This window comes from Vidua chalybeata, chromosome 5, assembly GCF_026979565.1.
Source record: "Vidua chalybeata isolate OUT-0048 chromosome 5, bVidCha1 merged haplotype, whole genome shotgun sequence".
NCBI lineage: Eukaryota > Metazoa > Chordata > Aves > Passeriformes > Viduidae > Vidua > Vidua chalybeata.
The window spans coordinates 71537190-71554236 of NC_071534.1; the positions used below are offsets into that span (position 1 = coordinate 71537190).

Genomic DNA, 17047 nt, shown 5'->3' on the forward strand with positions numbered 1-17047 from the left:
CCCGGGAAAGCCAAAAAAAAGGGCACAGCCTGGCACCCCCTCGTGTCTTTATGGCCCGGGAAAGCCAAAAAAAAGGGCACAGCCCGGCACCCCCTCGTGTCTTTATGGCCCAGGAAAGCCAAGGAAAGGGCACAGCCTGGCACCCCCTCATGTCTTTATGGCCCGGGAAAGCCAAAAAAAAGGCACAGCCCGGCATCCCCTCGTGTCTTTATGGCCCGGGAAAGCCAAAAAAAAGGCACAGCCCGGCACTGCCTCGTGTCTTTATGGCCCGGGAAAGCCAAGGAAAGGGCACAGCCTGGAACCCCCTCCCACGGGTCAGCCCCGCTGTGCCCTCGGCTGTCCCCACGGCCAGCGACACCGAGACGGACACCCGGCCATGGGGGCAACATCCCTGGCCCCGCAGCCCGGCCTGGGCCAAGGAAGGCAGCTCGGTGCACGGACACACAGACAGACAGACAGACAGACAGACAGACAAACGTGCTTCTCTAGCACGCGCGGGGCAGGGAAGCACACCTCAGTGCGAAGCTCTGTGCGCCAGCAGGGCGGACGGACGGACAGACAGCGATTCCCCGGTGCTGCTTCAGCTCAGCACCTCCAGGCCGAGCTGCCCAAAGGCACGGAGTCTCCTCCGCGGCCACCGCGGATCCGCTTTCCCCCTCCTCCAGCGAAGCCCCCCGGGCTGTCCCCGCGGGATCCGGGGCTCGGGAATGCCCCCGGAGCGCCGCGGTGCCGCGGGGCGGGCGCGGGGCTCAGGACCAGGGGTCTGCCCGGTGCTGCTGGTTGTAGAGCTGCAGCTTGATCTGGTCGCGGATCTGGTTGATGAGGAGCCGCGCCAGGACGATGCCCACCAGCTGGAGGGGAGGGAAACGAGACAGGGAGGGAGTGGGGAAAAGGGAAGGGATGGGGAGAGGAAAGGGGGATAGATAAGGAGAGGGAGGGGAGAGGAGAAAGGGGAGATGGAGGAGAGGGATGGGAAAGGGGAAGTGAGATAAAGGGAAGGTGAAGGGGAAGGAGAAGGGGGCAGGAAGAAGAAGGGGAGAGGAAGAGGGAGGAGAAGGGAAGAGGAAGGGGAACAGGGAAGGAAATGAGAGAGGAAGGGGGAAGGGAAGAGGAAGCGGGGAGAGAAAGGGAGAGGGAGGGAAGGAAGGGGAAGAGGGAAGTGGGAGAGGAAGGAGAGAAAAGCGAGAGAAAGGGAGAGAAAGAGCAAGAGGGACAGGAACGGGGAGGAAGAGGAAGGAGAGAGGGATGTACTGAGCGACGCCAGGCAGCGTCACCCCACGCCCCCTGTCCTGACATTTGCGTTACTCCCCCACCCCAAATCCCATCCCAACTCCCCCATCTCACAAGCAGCCACCATTAAGGCGGCTCCCCAAGAAAAGCCCACAGAGCAGAGCTTTGGGGCGGCCCTTGTCCCCCAGCCCCGTACCTGGGGCAGGGCCAGCCCCAGGGTGATGCCCCCCAGCAGGAAGAGGTTGCTGTGGGTCCAGTTGACCAGCTTGTCGATGCAGCCGTTGGTGTGGATGAAGGCGCTGGCCTCCAGGTAGCCCCTGGCCTGCATCCCGTGGCCACACATGGTGTTGATGACGGCCTGGGAGAGGGGACAGAGCACAGAGGGGCTGGGGACGGAACACGCTGGGCTCCCTGCTCTTGGGGGGCAGCCGTGGAGTGACCAGGAGCTCTGGCTCCTGCCTTGCTGGGGTGTCCCTTCCTCGGTGTCCCCGCGCCAGCCCTCCAGAGCCACCCAAAGAGCCAATTCCAGCTCTGCAGAGGGAGAATTCTCCCCCACCTCACCACAGCATTTCCACCCAGGAGTCCCCAAACCCAAAGGCTGGGATGGGGGAACCATAGCCGGAGGGTGGATTTGGGGACACAAACCTGGAAAGAGGGATGGGGAACCCAAACCCAGAGTGTGGGATGGGGAACCCAGTCCCAGAGGGTGGGACGGGGAACCCAAGCCCTGAGTGTGGGATGGGGAACCCAAACCTGGAAAGTGGGGATGGGGAACCTAAACCAGAAGGTAGGATGGGGAAACCCAAACCCAGAGTGTGGGATGAGGAATCCAGACCCAGAGTGTGGGATGGGGGATCCAGACGCAGAGTGTGGGATGAGGGAACCCAAACCCAGAGGGTGGGATGAGGAACCCAAAGCCAGAGTGGGGGATGAGGAACACAAAGCCAGAGTGGGGGATGAGGAACCCAAAGCCAGAGTGGGGGATGAGGAACCCAAACCCAGAGGGTGGGATGGGGAACCCAAACCCAGAGGGTGGGATGAAGAACCCAAAGCCAGAGTGTGGAACTGGGGACACAAACCCAGAGGGTGGGACAGGGAACCCAAACCCAGAGGGTGGGATGAGGGAACCTAATCCCAGAGGGTGGGATGGGGAACCCAAACCCAGAGTGTGGGATGGGGAACCCAAAGGCAGAGTGGGGGATAAGGAACCCAAAGCCAGAGGGTGGGATGAGGGAACGCAATCCCAAAGTATGGGATGGGGGAACCCAAATCCTGAGGGTGGGATGAGGAGCCCAAAGCCAGAGTGTGGAACTGGGGACACAAACCCAGAGGGTGGTATGGGGAACCCAAAGGCAGAGTGGGGGATGAGGAACCCAAACCCAGAGTGTGGGATGGGCTCCGTACGTTGCCATCATGCTCTTCCCTCCCCTCGGGCAGGGCTCCAGGCCCAGCACAGCCCCAGGGGAAGGGAGGACGGGCACAGGGCAGGGTCCCCTGAGGCCACCCCAGGACAGACCTGCTCGGCGTCGTGCAGGCAGCAGGAGAAGGGCACGGAGCAGCGCTCGCGGCTGGGGTTGGAGGCCGTGCAGTTGAAGTACATGTTCTGGGACCAGTCCTTGTAGGAGACACCCCCGCAGCAGCTGAACTGCGGGCAGGGCACGGCGCTCAGCGGGGAGGGGACCCCAGCCCACGGCAGGGGACGGGACACTCAGAGCTCTTTGTGCCCCCAGCCCACCCCAGCCTCCCCCTGCCCGGGCAGGACATCACCATGAACATCTTGGAAGAGCCATCCCCAGCCTGTGCTACCCCACAGATTTAAGCCTGACACTGAAGTGGGGACACGTCCTCAAGCACTGGAGGGACACCCCGACCCCGCAGACCCCCCCCCGGTCACCTCCTTCTGCCCGAAATCGATGAGGTTCTGCAGGTCCAGGTCATCCCGGTAATGCACGATGGCCCCGTTGATGATCTCGCTGACCTTCCCGCGGGCCTGGGGGACAAAGGGGGGCACGGCAGCGACGCTGCCACCCAGCAGGACAGAACTGGGGTCGCCCAGCGCCCCCTCTGCCCTCCCTTACCAGTACCTCATCAGAGAACACGAAGCCCAGCACGCCGGCCGCCAGCTGCAGGAGGAAGATGACGGTCAGGCAGACGGAGAACTGCGGGAAGAAGAAGGTGACGGTGAGGGGAAGAGGAAATGTGACAGCGAGGGGACCACCGAGGTGCCACCCCTGGCGGGACTCACCGTCTGCAGCAGGCAGATGTTCTCCCGCAGGGAGCCGACGCAGCCGCAGAAGGTGATGAGGAAGGTGAGGACGCCCACTGTGACGAGGAGGATGGCAGGGTCCACCGCCAGGCACGCCATGGCCGCCTCTGTCACCATGGGCGGGCTGTCACCAGCACTGCCAGCACCCCCAGGACCCCACGTGCCACCCCCACCCCCTCCCCGGCTCGGAACCAGCAGGGCTGGGGAGCCCCCGAGCTCACCTGCGTGCTTCAGCAGCCGGGCGTACACCCCCACGGCCACCATCACCATGGAGATCACCTGCAGAGGGACACGGGTGTCCCCTCAGGTGTCACCACCCCCCTGCCACCTGCACACCTCCCCGCTGCAGCCCCCCAAAGTCAGGGATGCACCACAGCTGCAGCCGCTGCCTCAGTTTCCCCCCCCCCCCCCGTGTCACACGGTGTCCCCTCCTACGGGGAAGTCGCATCTGTCCCCTCCTCCTGGGAGGTCACACCTGTCCCCACCTCCCGGGAGGTCACACCTGTCCCCACCTCCCGGGAGGTCACTGGCCAGCCAGGGCTGTTCCTCTACGGGTGGCTGGACACAGGGACGTGGATTATAGGAAGTGAGAAACTTCCTCAAAAATAGGGTTGCAAACACGGAAATAACCCGCAAAAAAAAACACCCCCCAAAAAACCCAAAACAAACAAACAAACAAAAAAAAAACCCAAAAAAAACCAAAAAAAAAACCTGCAAAAAAACCCCCACAAAAGCATTAAGAAACCCCCAAACATAAAAAAAAAAAAAAACAAACCCAAACCTCCCAAGCAGTACAAAAATCTCCAAAACGTTTTTAAAAAGTTGCTGAAACATTAAAAAAAATTCTCAAAACATAAAACTTTTCAAAAACATAAAAAATCTCTCAAAACGTTTAAAAAAAAAAAAATCAAAAAAAGCTCCCAAACATGGAAAACTGTGGCTTCCCTACAGGAGATGTCCCGGGAGTGGGCTGGGGACAAGAGGGGCCTCTGTCCCCCTCTCTGAGGGGTTGTCACCTGTGTGGGGCCAGGAAGGTGAAGTGGTGGGGACCCCAAAACCCCTCGGGGAATGGGGAAACCCCTTCTGCAGGTCCTGGAATGGGGGATCCCAGCGGGGTCCCGGGATGGGGACGCTCCCAGGGGCCAGGAATTCCTCAGGAATGAGGGGTCACGGTGGGGTACTGGGGTTGGGGGGCTCCAGGGATCCCGAGGAGAGCGGATTCCGGTGGGGACCAGGGGTGGGGACAGCTCCAGAGCCAAGGGGTTCCCAGTGGGGTCGTGGGGATGGGGGATCCCGGGAATGTGGGGTCCCAAAAAGGTCCAGGGGTGGAGAGAGGACTGGGGGTCCCTGGGAATGGGGGATCGCAAAAGGGTTCAGGGATGGAGACATTCCCAAGGGCTGGGGGTCCCTGGGAAGGGGGGATCCCAATGGGGATCAGGGATCAAGGGCTGGGGGTCCCTGGGAAGGGGGGATCCCAATCTGGATCAGGGATGGAAACATTCCCAAGGGCTGGGGGTCCCTGGGAATGGGGGATCCCAATGGGGATCAGGGATGGAGACATTCCCAAGGACTGGGGGTCCCTGTGGATGGGGGATCCCAAAAGGTTTCAGGGATGGAAACATTCCCGAGGCTGGGGGTCCCTGGGAAGGGGGGATCCCAAAAGGTTTCAGGGATGGAAACATTCCCAAGGGCTGGGGGTCCCTGGGAATGGAGGATCCCAATGGGGATCAGGGATCAAGGGCTGGGGGTCCCTGGGAATAGGGGATCCCAAAAGGTTTCAGGGACGGAGACATTCCCAAGGGCTGGGGGTCTCTGGGAATGGGGGATCCCAATGGGGATCAGGGATGGAGACATTCCCAAGGGCTGGGGGTCCCTGGGAATGGGGGATCCCAATGGGGATCAGGGATGGAGACATTCCCAAGGGCTGGGGGTGCCGGTGGGATCCCAGGGCTGGGGGGTCCCGGTGGGCTGCAGGGATGGGGACAGCCGCGGGGTCCTCCGGGAACGGGGCGTCGCGGTGTCCCCGCACTCACCCAGAAGAGCAGGTTGAAGAAGAAGAGCACGTACTTGGCCACCGGGCTCACGAAGGAGAAATCGTCCCCGAGTGGCCCGGCGGCGACCGCCGCTCGCCTCGCCATGGCGAGCGGTGCCGAGCGGGGCCGAGCGGGGCCGAACGGAGCCGAGTGGGGCCGAGCGGGGCCGAGAGGAGCCGAACCGGACCGGTCCCCGCTTCGCCCCGCTGCGAGCGCCACCGAGCCCCGCCCCCGCTCCCCTTCCGCCCGCTCATTGGCTGGCCTCTCCACACCCTGCCTTTCTATTGGGCAAGCGCCCCGTCACTCATCCCCGCCGGGCCCGCCCCCGCGCGCCGCCGCACCTGTCCGTGATTTAAAGGGCCAGCGCAGCCCGTCCCCATCCCGTGCGGGGCCCAAATCCCGCCCGGGCCACCCCGGAACTGCCCGAACCCCACAAAACCCCTCTGTCCGTGCCGCAGAGAGCCCCGCGCCTTGGGGGGGGGGGGGGCGGTTTGCGGAGTTTTATAACTCGTCATTGGTTTCTGCCCCGGTGACAGCCCTTGGAGGGACGCAGGGACACCGGGGAGTTCTCATCCCAGCTCCAGCTGAGGTGGTTCGGGGTTCTCCTGAAAGGACGTGGCGGGGCGTCTGACGCACATTTGCTGAAATCAGCCCTGCAGCGCTGACTCTGTGTCCTCGGTGACCTCTCCAGCCCAGGGAAATGGGAGCCCGAACCGCACCCGCTCCCCTCTGCTGCCAAAACTGGGACACTTCGGTGACTCCCGGGACACCAGGAAGCACCAGGCCCCTTCCCCAGCAGGATCCAACCCTCAAATCCCGTTTTCGGGGTGAATTTTGCCCTATTTTTTTGGCCTCGCATTTCAGTTCTCTTGGCTGGTGCGGGCAGAGCTGTCACCTTGTCCCATCACCCTTCGCCCGGCGGGAGCAGCTCTAATTTCATTTATTACCATTCCATCTTTTATCATTTCTCCCCTACGCCTGGGCTGGAAATCCCCCGGGAGCAGATGCTGGCACGGCCCTTTCCGGAGCAACGCGAGAGCTTCAGACAGAGGAACCAAAAACCAAAAACCCCCTTTGTGCTTTTAGGGTCACGCAGGAGCCTGTCCCACCGCCAGAACAGCCATTTCCCTGGGGGGAGGAGCCCCCGTGACCCCCCCAAAATGCTGGTGGGGTCCCTCAGACAACCCACGAGGTCTTGGTGGGGTTGAACCTCACAAAAGAATTCCTGTCCCTACAATGAAGTGCCCACGGATGCCAGACTTGGATGTCCACCCTTCGGATCCACCCATCAGATCTGTGCTCCCCAAAAATCCCACCTGTGCACCCCTGAGGTTTGGGTATTCCCCAAAAATTCCACCTGTGCACCCATCAGATCTGTGTTTCCCAAAAAAATCCACCTGTGCAGCCCTCAGGTTTGTGTGCTCCCCAAAAATTCCACGTGTGCACCACTCAGGTTTGTGTGTTCCCTGAAAATTCCACGTGTGCACCACTCAGGTTTGTGTGCTCCCCAAAAATTCCACGTGTGCACCACTCAGGTTTGGGTGTTCCCTGAAAATTCCACGTGTGCATCCATCAGATCTGTGTTCCCCAAAAATTCCACCTGTGCACCCATCAGGTTTGGATATTCCCCAAAAATTCCACCTGTGCACCCCTGAGGTTTGGGTGTTCCCCAAAAATTCCACCTGTGCACACGTCAGGTTTCTGTGCTCCCCAAAAATTCCAGGTGTGCACCACTCAGGTTTGTGCATTCCCCAAAAATTCTACCTGTGCACCCATCAGGTTTGTGTGCTCCCCAAAAATTCCACATGTGCACCACTCAGGTTTGTGTGCACCCCTGAGGTTTGTGCATTCCCCAAAAATTCCACCTGTGCACCCTGAGGTTTGGGTATTACCCAAAAATTCCACCTGTGCACCCATCAGATCTGTGTTCCCTGAAAATTCCACGTGTGCATCCATCAGATCTGTGTTCCCCAAAAATTCCACGTGTGCACCCCTGAGGTTTGGGTATTCCCCAAAAATTCCATCAGTGCACCCATCAGATCTGTGTTTCCCAACAAATCCAGCTGTGCAGCCCTCAGGTTTGTGTGCTCCCCAAAAATTCCACGTGTGCACCCATCAGATCTGTGTTCCCCAAAAATTCCAGGTGTGCAACCCTGAGGTTTGGGTGTTCCCCAAAAATTCCAGGTGTGTACCCATCAGATCTGTGTTCCCCAAAAATTCCACCTGTGCACCCATCAGATCTGTGTTCCCCAAAAATTCCACGTGTGCACCCCTGAGGTTTGTGTGCTCCCCAAAAATTCCACGTGTGCACCCATCAGATCTGTGTTCCCCAAAAATTCCAGGTGTGCAACCCTGAGGTTTGGGTGTTCCCCAAAAATTCTACCTGTGCACCCATCAGGTTTGTGTGCTCCCCAAAAATTCCAGGTGTGCACATGTCAGGTTTGGATGCTCCCCAAAATTTCCATGTGTGCACCCATCAGGTTTGTGTGCTCCCCAAAAATTCCACCTGTGCACCCATCAGGTTTGGATATTCCCCAAAAATTCCACCTGTGCACCCCTGAGGTTTGGGTGTTCCCCAAAAATTCCAGGTGTGCACCCATCAGATCTGTGTTCCCCGAAAATTCCAGGTGTGCACCCCTGAGGTTTGTGCACTCCCCAAAAATTCCAGGTGTGCACCACTCAGGTTTGTGCACTCCCCAAAAAATTCCAGGTGTGCACCCCTCAGGTTGGCGTGCCCACCCACCAGGTCCCCTCTCCCGGGGCTGTGTCCCCACGGTTGAGGTGGCCCCAGCTGACCCCACGGTGGTCACCACCCCCAGACCCCGGTGGCTCTGTCTGTCCCTGGCCTGCGGTGGCCGTGTGGCCCGCGGTGGCCGTGTCCCCAAACCCCGAGGATGGGGTGGGATCCGTGGGATCCACGGGGTGGGATGGGATGGGAATGGGATGGGATCCATGGGACAGGATGAGAATGGGATGGGATCCATGGGATGGAATGGGATGGAATGGAATGGGATGGGATGGGATCCATGGGATGCAATGGGATCTATGAGATGGGATGGGATCTACAGGGTGGGATCCGTGGAATGGAATGGGAGGGGATGTATGGGATGGGATTTGTAGAATGGGATCCACAGGATGGAATCGTAGGGGATGGGATGGGATCCATGTGATGGGATTTATGAGATGGGATCCATGGAATGGGATGGGATTTATGGGATGGGATCCATAGGATGGAATGGGAAAGGATGGGATTTATGGGATGGGATCCATAGGATGGAATGGGAAGGGATGGGATGGGATGGGATCCATAGGATGGAATGGGAAGGGATGTATGGGATGGGATTTATGAGATGGGATCCATGGAATGGGATGGGATCCATAGGATGGAATGGGAAGGGGATGGGATCTCTGAGATGGGATGGGATTTATGAGATGGGATCCATGGAATGGGATGGGATTTATGGGATGGGATCTACGGGATGGAATGGGATCCATGGGATCCATGGGTTGGGATCCATGGGATGGGATCCATGGGATGGGATAGGATCTACGGGATGTGATGGGATCCATGGGATCCATGGGTTGGGATGCAGTCCATAGGATGGGATGGGTTGGGATGGGATGGGACCCATGGGATGAAGAGGAGGGCACAGGGAAGGAGAAGGGAGGCTCTGGTGGCCCCCTGAGCCGCAGCGGTCGCCCCGGGAGGAGGAGAGGAGGGGGAGCAGCAGCCGAGGAGCCCCGTGGAGCCCCCGGGATGCTGCGGGATCCCAAATATCCCAAATTTCCCGCCCGGCGCCTTTGGAACACCGCCGGGACAAGGGGCGTGGCCGTGGGCGAGGGGGCGTGGCCGTGGGATGACTCGACCGGCACATGACCATATATGGTGTGGTGGGCGGGGCCAGCCTGGCCCCCGCCGCCGACAGCGCCGCCCAGCGGCCGTGAGGGAACGAGCGCGCTTGGGGACCCCCCGGGACCCCACAGCCCGTCCCTAAACGGGGACACCCCCGGGACCCCACAGCCACCCCTAAAGGGGGACACCCCCGGGACCCCACAGCCACCCCTAAAGGGGGACACCCCCGGGACCCCACAGCCACCCCTAAACGGGGACACCCCCGGGACCCCACAGCCTGTCCCTAAACGGGGACACCCCTGTGACCCCCACAGCCACCCCTAAAGGGGGATATCCCCATGACCCCACAGCCTGTCCCTAAATGGGGACACCCCCACAGCCACCCCTAAACGGGGACACCCCCGTAATCCCACAGCCTGTCCCTAAACGGGGACATCCCCGTGACCCCCACAGCCACCCCTAAAGGGGGACACCCCCGGGACCCCACAGCCTGTCCCTAAAGGGGGACAGCCCGGTGACCCCACAGCCTGTCCCTAAACGGGGACATCCCCGGGACCCCACAGCCACCCCTAAAGGGGGACACCACTGTGACCCCCACAGCCACCCCTAAAGGGGGACACCACTGTGACCCCACAGCCTGTCCCTAAACGGGGACATCCCCGTGACCCCCACAGCCACCCCTAAACGGGGACATCCCCGTGATCCCACAGCCTGTCCCTAAAGGGGGACACCCCCGGGACCCCACAGCCACCCCTAAACGGGGACATCCCCGTGATCCCACAGCCTGTCCCTAAAGGGGGACACCCCCGGGACCCCCACACCCACCCCTAAACGGGGACATCCCCGTGATCCCACAGCCTGTCCCTAAACGGGGACACCCTGTCACCCTCACCTCAACCTCACCCTCACACCCCAGCCCTAAAGGTACCCCCCGTACCCCACATCCCACCCCCCAAGCCCCCCTGACCCCTCGCGGGTGGGAAGGAGGGGTCACCCCACTTTGGGGTCTCAGGTATTTGTCTGTCCCCCCCCCCCCCGGGGTTTGGGTGTCCCCTGGAGGGCGGGGGGGACCCTGAGCCGTCCCCTGCCCATCCCTGGGGGTCCCAGCAGAGCCCCCCGCCCCAAACCCATCCTGCACCCCCACCCCGGAGCATTGCCCAGCCCTGTCCCCGCCATGGGGGCAGCCGGGGCCCCGTCCCGCCCCGGTGTCACTCGCGGACCTGTCCTGGCTGGGGGTGGCCTCAGGTGTTGGGACTCCCGAGGTCACCCGAGGCCACCTCTCCTTTTTGCGCTGGGCCCCGCGCTGAGGGGACAGCGGGTGGGGACACGGGACAAGCCTGGCCCCACACAGAGCTGTCCCCATCCTCGTCCCGCCACCATCTACACCCTTGTCCTCTTCCCTGCCCTCTCTTCATCACCATCCCATTCCCTCCTCATCCTCACCCCCATCCCGTCCCCTCCTCACCCCCATGCTCATCCCACCCTGTCCCATCCCATTCCACCCTCAGCCTCCTCCTCCTCCTCCTCATCCCATCCCAGGGATCCCATCCCAGGGATCCCATCCCATCCCAACACCACAAGGGAGCTGGAAACCCCCTCCCCACACAGAATCCCATCCCCAGTGGACCAGGGGGTCTCCAACTGGCCCCATCCTACAACAACCCCTCCTTTGTGCCCCCAGAACCACCTTTGGTTTATATACATAAATTTTAATATATAAATAAATTTTACTTATATATTGTCCCCTCCAGCACCCCCTTTGTGCCCCCCAGCACCCCCCTTTGTTTTATATACATGAATTTTAATATATAAATAAATTTTATTTATATATTGTCCCCCCAGCACCCCCTTTGTGCCCCCAGCACCCCCCTTTGTTTTATATACATAAATTGTAATATATAAATAAATTTTACTTACATATTGTCCCCTCCAGCACCCCCTTTGTGCCCCCAGGAGTGGCCCTGGCCACGGGCACACATCAGCACGCCGATGGCCACCACGGTGAAGACGGCCGTGAGGACACGAAGCACCGTGAGCACGTCCGGCCCCGCGGCCCTGGGGACCTCTGTGGGGTGACACCGGCACGTGGGGACAGCAGCCGGGCCACCCCCTGCTCCCTGTGCCGTGCCAGGCAGGGGGAACCCCCAAACTGCCCCGGGGGAGCAGCCGGGGACAGACAGACACGCCAGGGACAAGGGACAGACACGCCGGGGACAAGGGACAGACACACTGGGGACAAGGGACACGTCAGGGCATGTGGGGATCCCAAATAGGGCAGGGGAACAGGGCAGGGACACCGGGCACTGCTCAGGTGACACAAGGGACACGTCAGGGCATGTGGGGACCCCAAAGAGGGCAGGGGAACAGGGCAGGGACACCTGGCACTGCTCAGGTGACACAAGGGACACGTCAGGGCATGTGGGGACCCCAAATAGGGCAGGGGAACAGGGCAGGGACACCGGGCACTGCTCAGGTGACACAAGGGACAGACACCTTGTGGGGACCCCCAACAGGGCAGGGGAACAGGGCAGGGACACCTGGCATCACCCAGATGGGGACAGAGCTGGAGGAGGTGACAGATGCGTCAGGGAACTGGGGACACCCCCCAAATTCCGGCACCATCCAGATGGGGACAGGGCTGGAGGAAGCGACAGATGTGTCAGGGAATGTGGGGACCCCAAACTGGGGTGAAGAGTGTGGGGGCACCACACAGATGGGGACAGGGATGGACCAGGGGACATCACAGGTGACAGACACACCAGGAAATGGGGACAACGCTAAATCCTGGCACCACCCAGACCGGGACAACACTGGACGCAGCAGAAAACTGGGGACACCCCCAAATTCTGGCACCACCCAGATCGGGACAGGGCTGGGCCGGGGGACAGAGCAGGTGACAGGCACAGCAGGGAACTGGGGACACGCCCAAATTCTGGCACCACGCAGATGGGGACAGGGCTGGACAGAGCAGGGAATGAGAGGGACCCCGAAAGGGACAGTGCCACCCCCGCCCCACTCACCTGCCACCGCGGGCTGCAGCGCCAGGGAGCAGAGGAGCCGCGGGGCCGTGTAGCGGGAATAATTCCCGAGATGGGGATCGCTGGTGTCCCTCAGCAGCAGGGACACGCCGCTGTCCCCTGTCCCCTGAGCCCCTAAAGCGGCTGTGGGGCCGCACGGGCGGCTGCCAGCCCGGCTCGGGGCGCGGCCGGTGCCAGCCCGGGCGGTGGGTGGGTGCTGGTGGGTGCTGGTGGGTGCAGCTGAGGGTGGCCCCGCGCAGGTGCCGCAGGGCAGGCAGGCGTCCTGGCCGATGGCCGCTGTCACCGTGACGGTGACAGGAGGATGGTCTGGGAGGGGACACAGCGGGGTCACGGCGCGGTGACACCAGGGATGGGGTACCGCGGGCTAGAGGGGCCACCCCCGGGACAAGGGGGCTCTGCTGGGTCGGGGACAGGGGACATCTGTGGGGACACGGGCGGTGGCGTCAGCACCGAGGGCTCGGAGGTGCCAGGACCGAGGGCTCGGCGATGCCAGGACCGTGTTCAGTGGTGCCAGGTCCTGGTGCCAGCACCGAGGGCTCGGTGGTGCCAGGACCATGTTTGGTGATGCCAGGTCCTGGTGCCAGGGCCGAGGGCTCGGTGGTGCCAGGACCGTGTTCAGTGGTGCCAGGTCCTGGTGCCAGCACCGAGGGCTCGGTGGTGCCAGGACCATGTTTGGTGATGCCAGGTCCTGGTGCCAGGGCCGAGGGCTCGGTGGTGCCAGGACCGTGTTCAGTGGTGCCAGGTCCTGGTGCCAGCGCCGAGGGCGCGGTGGTGCCAGCACCGAGGGTTTGGCGATGCCAGGACCGTGTTCGGTGATGCCAGGTCCTGGTGCCAGCACCGAGGGTTTGGCGATGCCAGGACCGTGTTCGGTGATGCCAGGTCCTGGTGCCAGCACTGAGGGTTTGGCGATGCCAGGACCGTGTTCGGTGATGCCAGGTCCTGGTGCCAGCACCGAGCCCTCGGTGGTACCAAGCAGCCGCCCCCTGAGTCACCGCCCCGACGGGAGCGGCTCCCCCGCCCTCCCCTCGGGGTCCCCGCCGCGGTCTCCGCGCAGGGGAGGAACGGCGGGGTTGGGAAGGGGGTCCCCGGGAAGCGGGGGCTCTGCCCGGACCCCCCACCCCGCTGCCGGTGGGTACCTGCCCGGGCGAGGAGGGGGCACAGCGACGGGGATCAGCGCCATCCCGCCGGCATCCGGAGCCGGGCAGCTCCTGGGGGACGGCACCCTCAACAGCGGGGCACCCCAAAACCCTGGGGGCGCCCCAAACACAGCCCCCCACGGCGAGGGAGGGACCCCGGGGGTATCCAACCCCCCCACACCCGGTGTGAGCAAGGGGGGTTATGGGGCTGGGCAGGTGTAGGGCAGGGGGTGGGGGATTATGGGGCTGGGGACTGGGCAGTTATGGGGCGAAGAGCGGGGGGATTATGGGGCTGGGGGCGGGGGTTTATGGGGCTGGGCAGTTATAGGGCATGGGGATTTTGGGGCTGGGGACTGGGCAGTTATGGGGCAGGTGGGAGCCCCGGCCGCCCCCCGCCCGTCCCCGTCCCCGCCCCCAGCCCGGCGGTTCCAAGGTTCCACCGCTCTGTGACATCACCCCGGCCCGGTGGCACCGCGGGCACCGTCAGGGCCGTGGGTGGCACCGGAGGTGACAGCTCTGCCCCGGCTCTGCCACCTGCGATGGCACCGATGGCTTTGCTGGCGCTGCTCGTCCTGCTGGCCCTGGCCGGGCCCGTCTGGGCCTCCTGGGACACCTGCAGGTCGGTGGCCCCGGGGGGCTCGGGGACGCTCGGGGGCTTCCCTGGCACAGCCCGGGCACAGAGGAGCCCCTCGGGGTCCCTGTCCCCGCTGTCCCCGAGCAGGGCAGTGATGGCTCTGTGCTTCCAGAGGCACCTGCGGGCTCCGGCCCTTGGCCTTTGACCACAGCTCGCTGGTTCGGGACTACGACCCCACAGACGGCGACTACGCCACCTTGGGCTCTTCTGATGTCACCTCCCTGGTCATGGACGGCCCCGGCGTCCCCTCAGGGACCTGGCCCGGCATCGTCAGCGTCCAGGCCACCCTGGAGAACGGCACGTGGCACATGTGCTCGGGGGCACTCATCCACCCCCAGTGGGTGCTCACGGTGGCCCAGTGCTTCACCAGGGCCGGGTAAGGGGGAGCAGGGACAGGGGTGTCCCCTCAGCAGGGTCAGGAGTGTACCCCCAAAAGGGACAGGGGTGTACCCCCAAAAGGGTCAGGGGTGTCCCCTCAGTAGGGACAGGGGTGTCCCCTCAGTAGGGACAGGGGTGTACCCCCAAAAAGAACAGCGGTGTTCCCTCAGTAGGGACAGGGGTGTCCCCACAACAGGGATGGGGACAGTCCCCAGAACAGGGTCAGGGGTGTCCCCTCAGCAGTGTCAGCTGCTGGGCTGCCACATCCCGTGGCTCTGCTCCCTGTCACCCCTCTCTTCATCACCTGCTCCTCAGGGACATCTCCATTTACGAGGTGGTGATGGGGACCGCGGATGTGGCCCAGCCGGGCCCCGAGGCTGCGGTGAGACGCATCCAGAGGCTCCTGGTGCACCAGCACTACGTGGCTGCCACGGCCAGGAACAACATCGCGCTGCTGGAGCTGGACCAGCCCGTGGAGTGCAGCGACTACATCCAGCTGGGCTGCGTGCCCGACAGCTCCCTGGCCGTGCCCGAGCTGAAGACCTGCTACATGGCGGGCTGGAGAGCCACCCCGGACAGCGGTCAGTGCCCGCCCGGGGCGCGGCCCCGGGCACGGACACGGCGGGCCGGGGGCTCCGCGGGGGCTCGGCCCGGGCCCGGCGCGGGGGATCGGCCCCGCGGGGCCCCGGGGGTCGCCGCTCAGCGCCCTCTGTGCCCGCAGCCCCCGGCCCGCGCCTGGTGCTGCAGGAGGCCAAGGTGCGGCTCATCGACGTCCAGCTGTGCAACAGCAGCCGCTGGTACGGGGGGGCCGTGCACCCCCAGGACCTGTGCGCGGGGTACCCGCAGGGCGGCATCGACACCTGCCAGGTGGGGCTGGGCCGGGGCTGGGCACAGGGACCCTGAGCCCCAAAATGGCCCCGTGGGACCCCCAGAGCCAGCACAGGGACCCTGAGCCCCAACACGGCCCCGTGGGACCCCCAGAGCCAGCACAGGGACCCTGAGCCCCAACACGGCCCCGTGGGACTCTCAGAGCCAGCACAGGGACCCTGAGCCCCAACACGGCCCCGTGGGACCCCCAGAGCCAGCACAGGGACCCTGAGCCCCAACACGGCCCCGTGGGACCCCCAGAGCCAGCACAGGGACCCTGAGCCCCAACACGGCCCCGTGGGACCCTCAGAGCCAGCACAGGGACCCTGATCCAGCCACGGCCCCGTGGGACCCCCAGAGCCAGCACAGGGACCCTGAGCCCCAAAATGGCCCCGTGGGACCCCCAGAGCCAGCACAGGGACCCTGAGCCCCAAAATGGCCCCGTGGGACCCCCAGAGCCAGCACAGGGACCATGAGCCCCAAAATGGCCCCATGGGACCCCCAGAGCCAGCACAGGGACCCTGAGCCCAACCCTGGCCTGGCACCCTCTGGACCTGGCCCGGTGCCCTCCCGTCCCTGTGTCCCCACCACTGACAGGTGTCCCTCGCCCATCCCCGTGTCCCTGTCCTGTCCCATGTCCCCGGGCTGTCCTGCCCTTCCCCAGTTCCCAGGTCCCTCTCCTGTGCCTCTGTGCTGCCCTTCCCTTCCCCTTCCACCACTGAGTCCCCTCAGGCCCAGCCCAGGCTGGGACAGCCCCTGTGCCACCCCTGTCACTGCTCCCTGCCCGTCCCCATCCCCATGTCCCTGTCCTTGTCCCTGCCCCATGTCCAGGGGCTCCTGGTCCCTTTCCCATCCATGGATCCCTGTCCCATGTCCCAGGGCTGCTGCTCCCCGTCTGTGCCTCCCTGTCCCCGTGTCCCCAAATGCCATCCCGCGTCCCCATAACCCCGAGGTGTTATGACCCTGACCCCTCTCTCCTGGCGCAGGGGGACATCGGGGGTCCCCTCGTCTGCAAGGACCACGTTGGTGACTACTTCTGGCTGGTGGGACTGGCCAGCTGGGGCAAGGGCTGCGCCGGAGAGAAACGACCCGGGGTGTTCACCTCCACCCAGCACTTCCGTGGATGGATCCAAGCCCAGATGGGAATGGTCCCAGCAGACCCCACCCCTACACCGACAGAGCCCGCCCCGACCCCAGCCCCGAGCCCGATCCTGTCCCCGACCCCGCCTCTGACCCTGACTGTCATCGAGAAGCCACCAGAGCCGGAATCGCAGCCGTTCGTAACGATTTCATTCCCCAAAGCCATCCTGCTGAGCTTCCTGGGGAGTCTGCAGAGGTTCCTGGAGTTCCTGCGGGACAAACTGCGTTGAGCAGCGGATCCAGTCCTGGCTGCAGAGCATCTCCGGCAGCCCCGGGCGGGGCCGTGGCTGCGGGGCCAGGCCAGCGCCGGTGCCCGGGGCTGCTGTGCCCTGCCCACGCTCAGCCCTGCGCCCGCCCCGGCGCTGAATCCAGCCTGTGCTTGAATTAGAGTTGTTCCACTTCCCAGCCAGCCGCCTTGTCCAGTTCGCTCTCCTGGGGAAAACAAGGCTGGCACAATCTGGGGGAGAAGGGC

The 17047-nt window shown here is 63.5% G+C and overlaps 3 protein-coding genes across 4 annotated transcripts; 1 reads left to right on the forward strand and 2 right to left on the reverse strand.

The window, feature by feature from the left end:
- Positions 1–653: 653 nt before the first annotated feature.
- TSPAN33 (tetraspanin 33) lies at positions 654–5736 on the reverse strand. The gene is made up of 8 exons (XM_053943002.1): positions 5530–5736; positions 3718–3775; positions 3476–3603; positions 3315–3389; positions 3125–3220; positions 2747–2875; positions 1427–1588; positions 654–851 (listed from the first exon to the last, which is right to left on the reverse strand). The coding sequence occupies exons 1-8, from the start codon at positions 5632–5634 to the stop codon at positions 750–752; spliced, it is 855 nt and encodes a 284-aa protein (XP_053798977.1). The 5' UTR covers positions 5635–5736; the 3' UTR covers positions 654–749.
- Positions 5737–6453: 717 nt separating this feature from the next.
- On the reverse strand, positions 6454–13640 carry LOC128787982 (translation initiation factor IF-2-like). The gene is made up of 4 exons (XM_053942637.1): positions 13557–13640; positions 12403–12726; positions 11300–11447; positions 6454–6568 (listed from the first exon to the last, which is right to left on the reverse strand). The coding sequence occupies exons 1-4, from the start codon at positions 13598–13600 to the stop codon at positions 6491–6493; spliced, it is 594 nt and encodes a 197-aa protein (XP_053798612.1). The 5' UTR covers positions 13601–13640; the 3' UTR covers positions 6454–6490.
- On the forward strand, positions 13562–16980 carry LOC128787980 (acrosin-like). 2 transcript variants are annotated; one of them, XM_053942635.1, is made up of 5 exons: positions 13562–13742; positions 14303–14566; positions 14884–15149; positions 15290–15435; positions 16422–16980. In XM_053942635.1, the coding sequence occupies exons 2-5, from the start codon at positions 14418–14420 to the stop codon at positions 16803–16805; spliced, it is 945 nt and encodes a 314-aa protein (XP_053798610.1). In that variant the 5' UTR covers positions 13562–13742; positions 14303–14417; the 3' UTR covers positions 16806–16980. The 2 variants fall into 2 exon arrangements, with proteins under 2 accessions (XP_053798610.1, XP_053798609.1); XM_053942634.1 differs by lacking the exon at positions 13562–13742 and adding an exon at positions 13787–14175.
- The last annotated feature ends 67 nt before the right edge of the window (positions 16981–17047 follow it).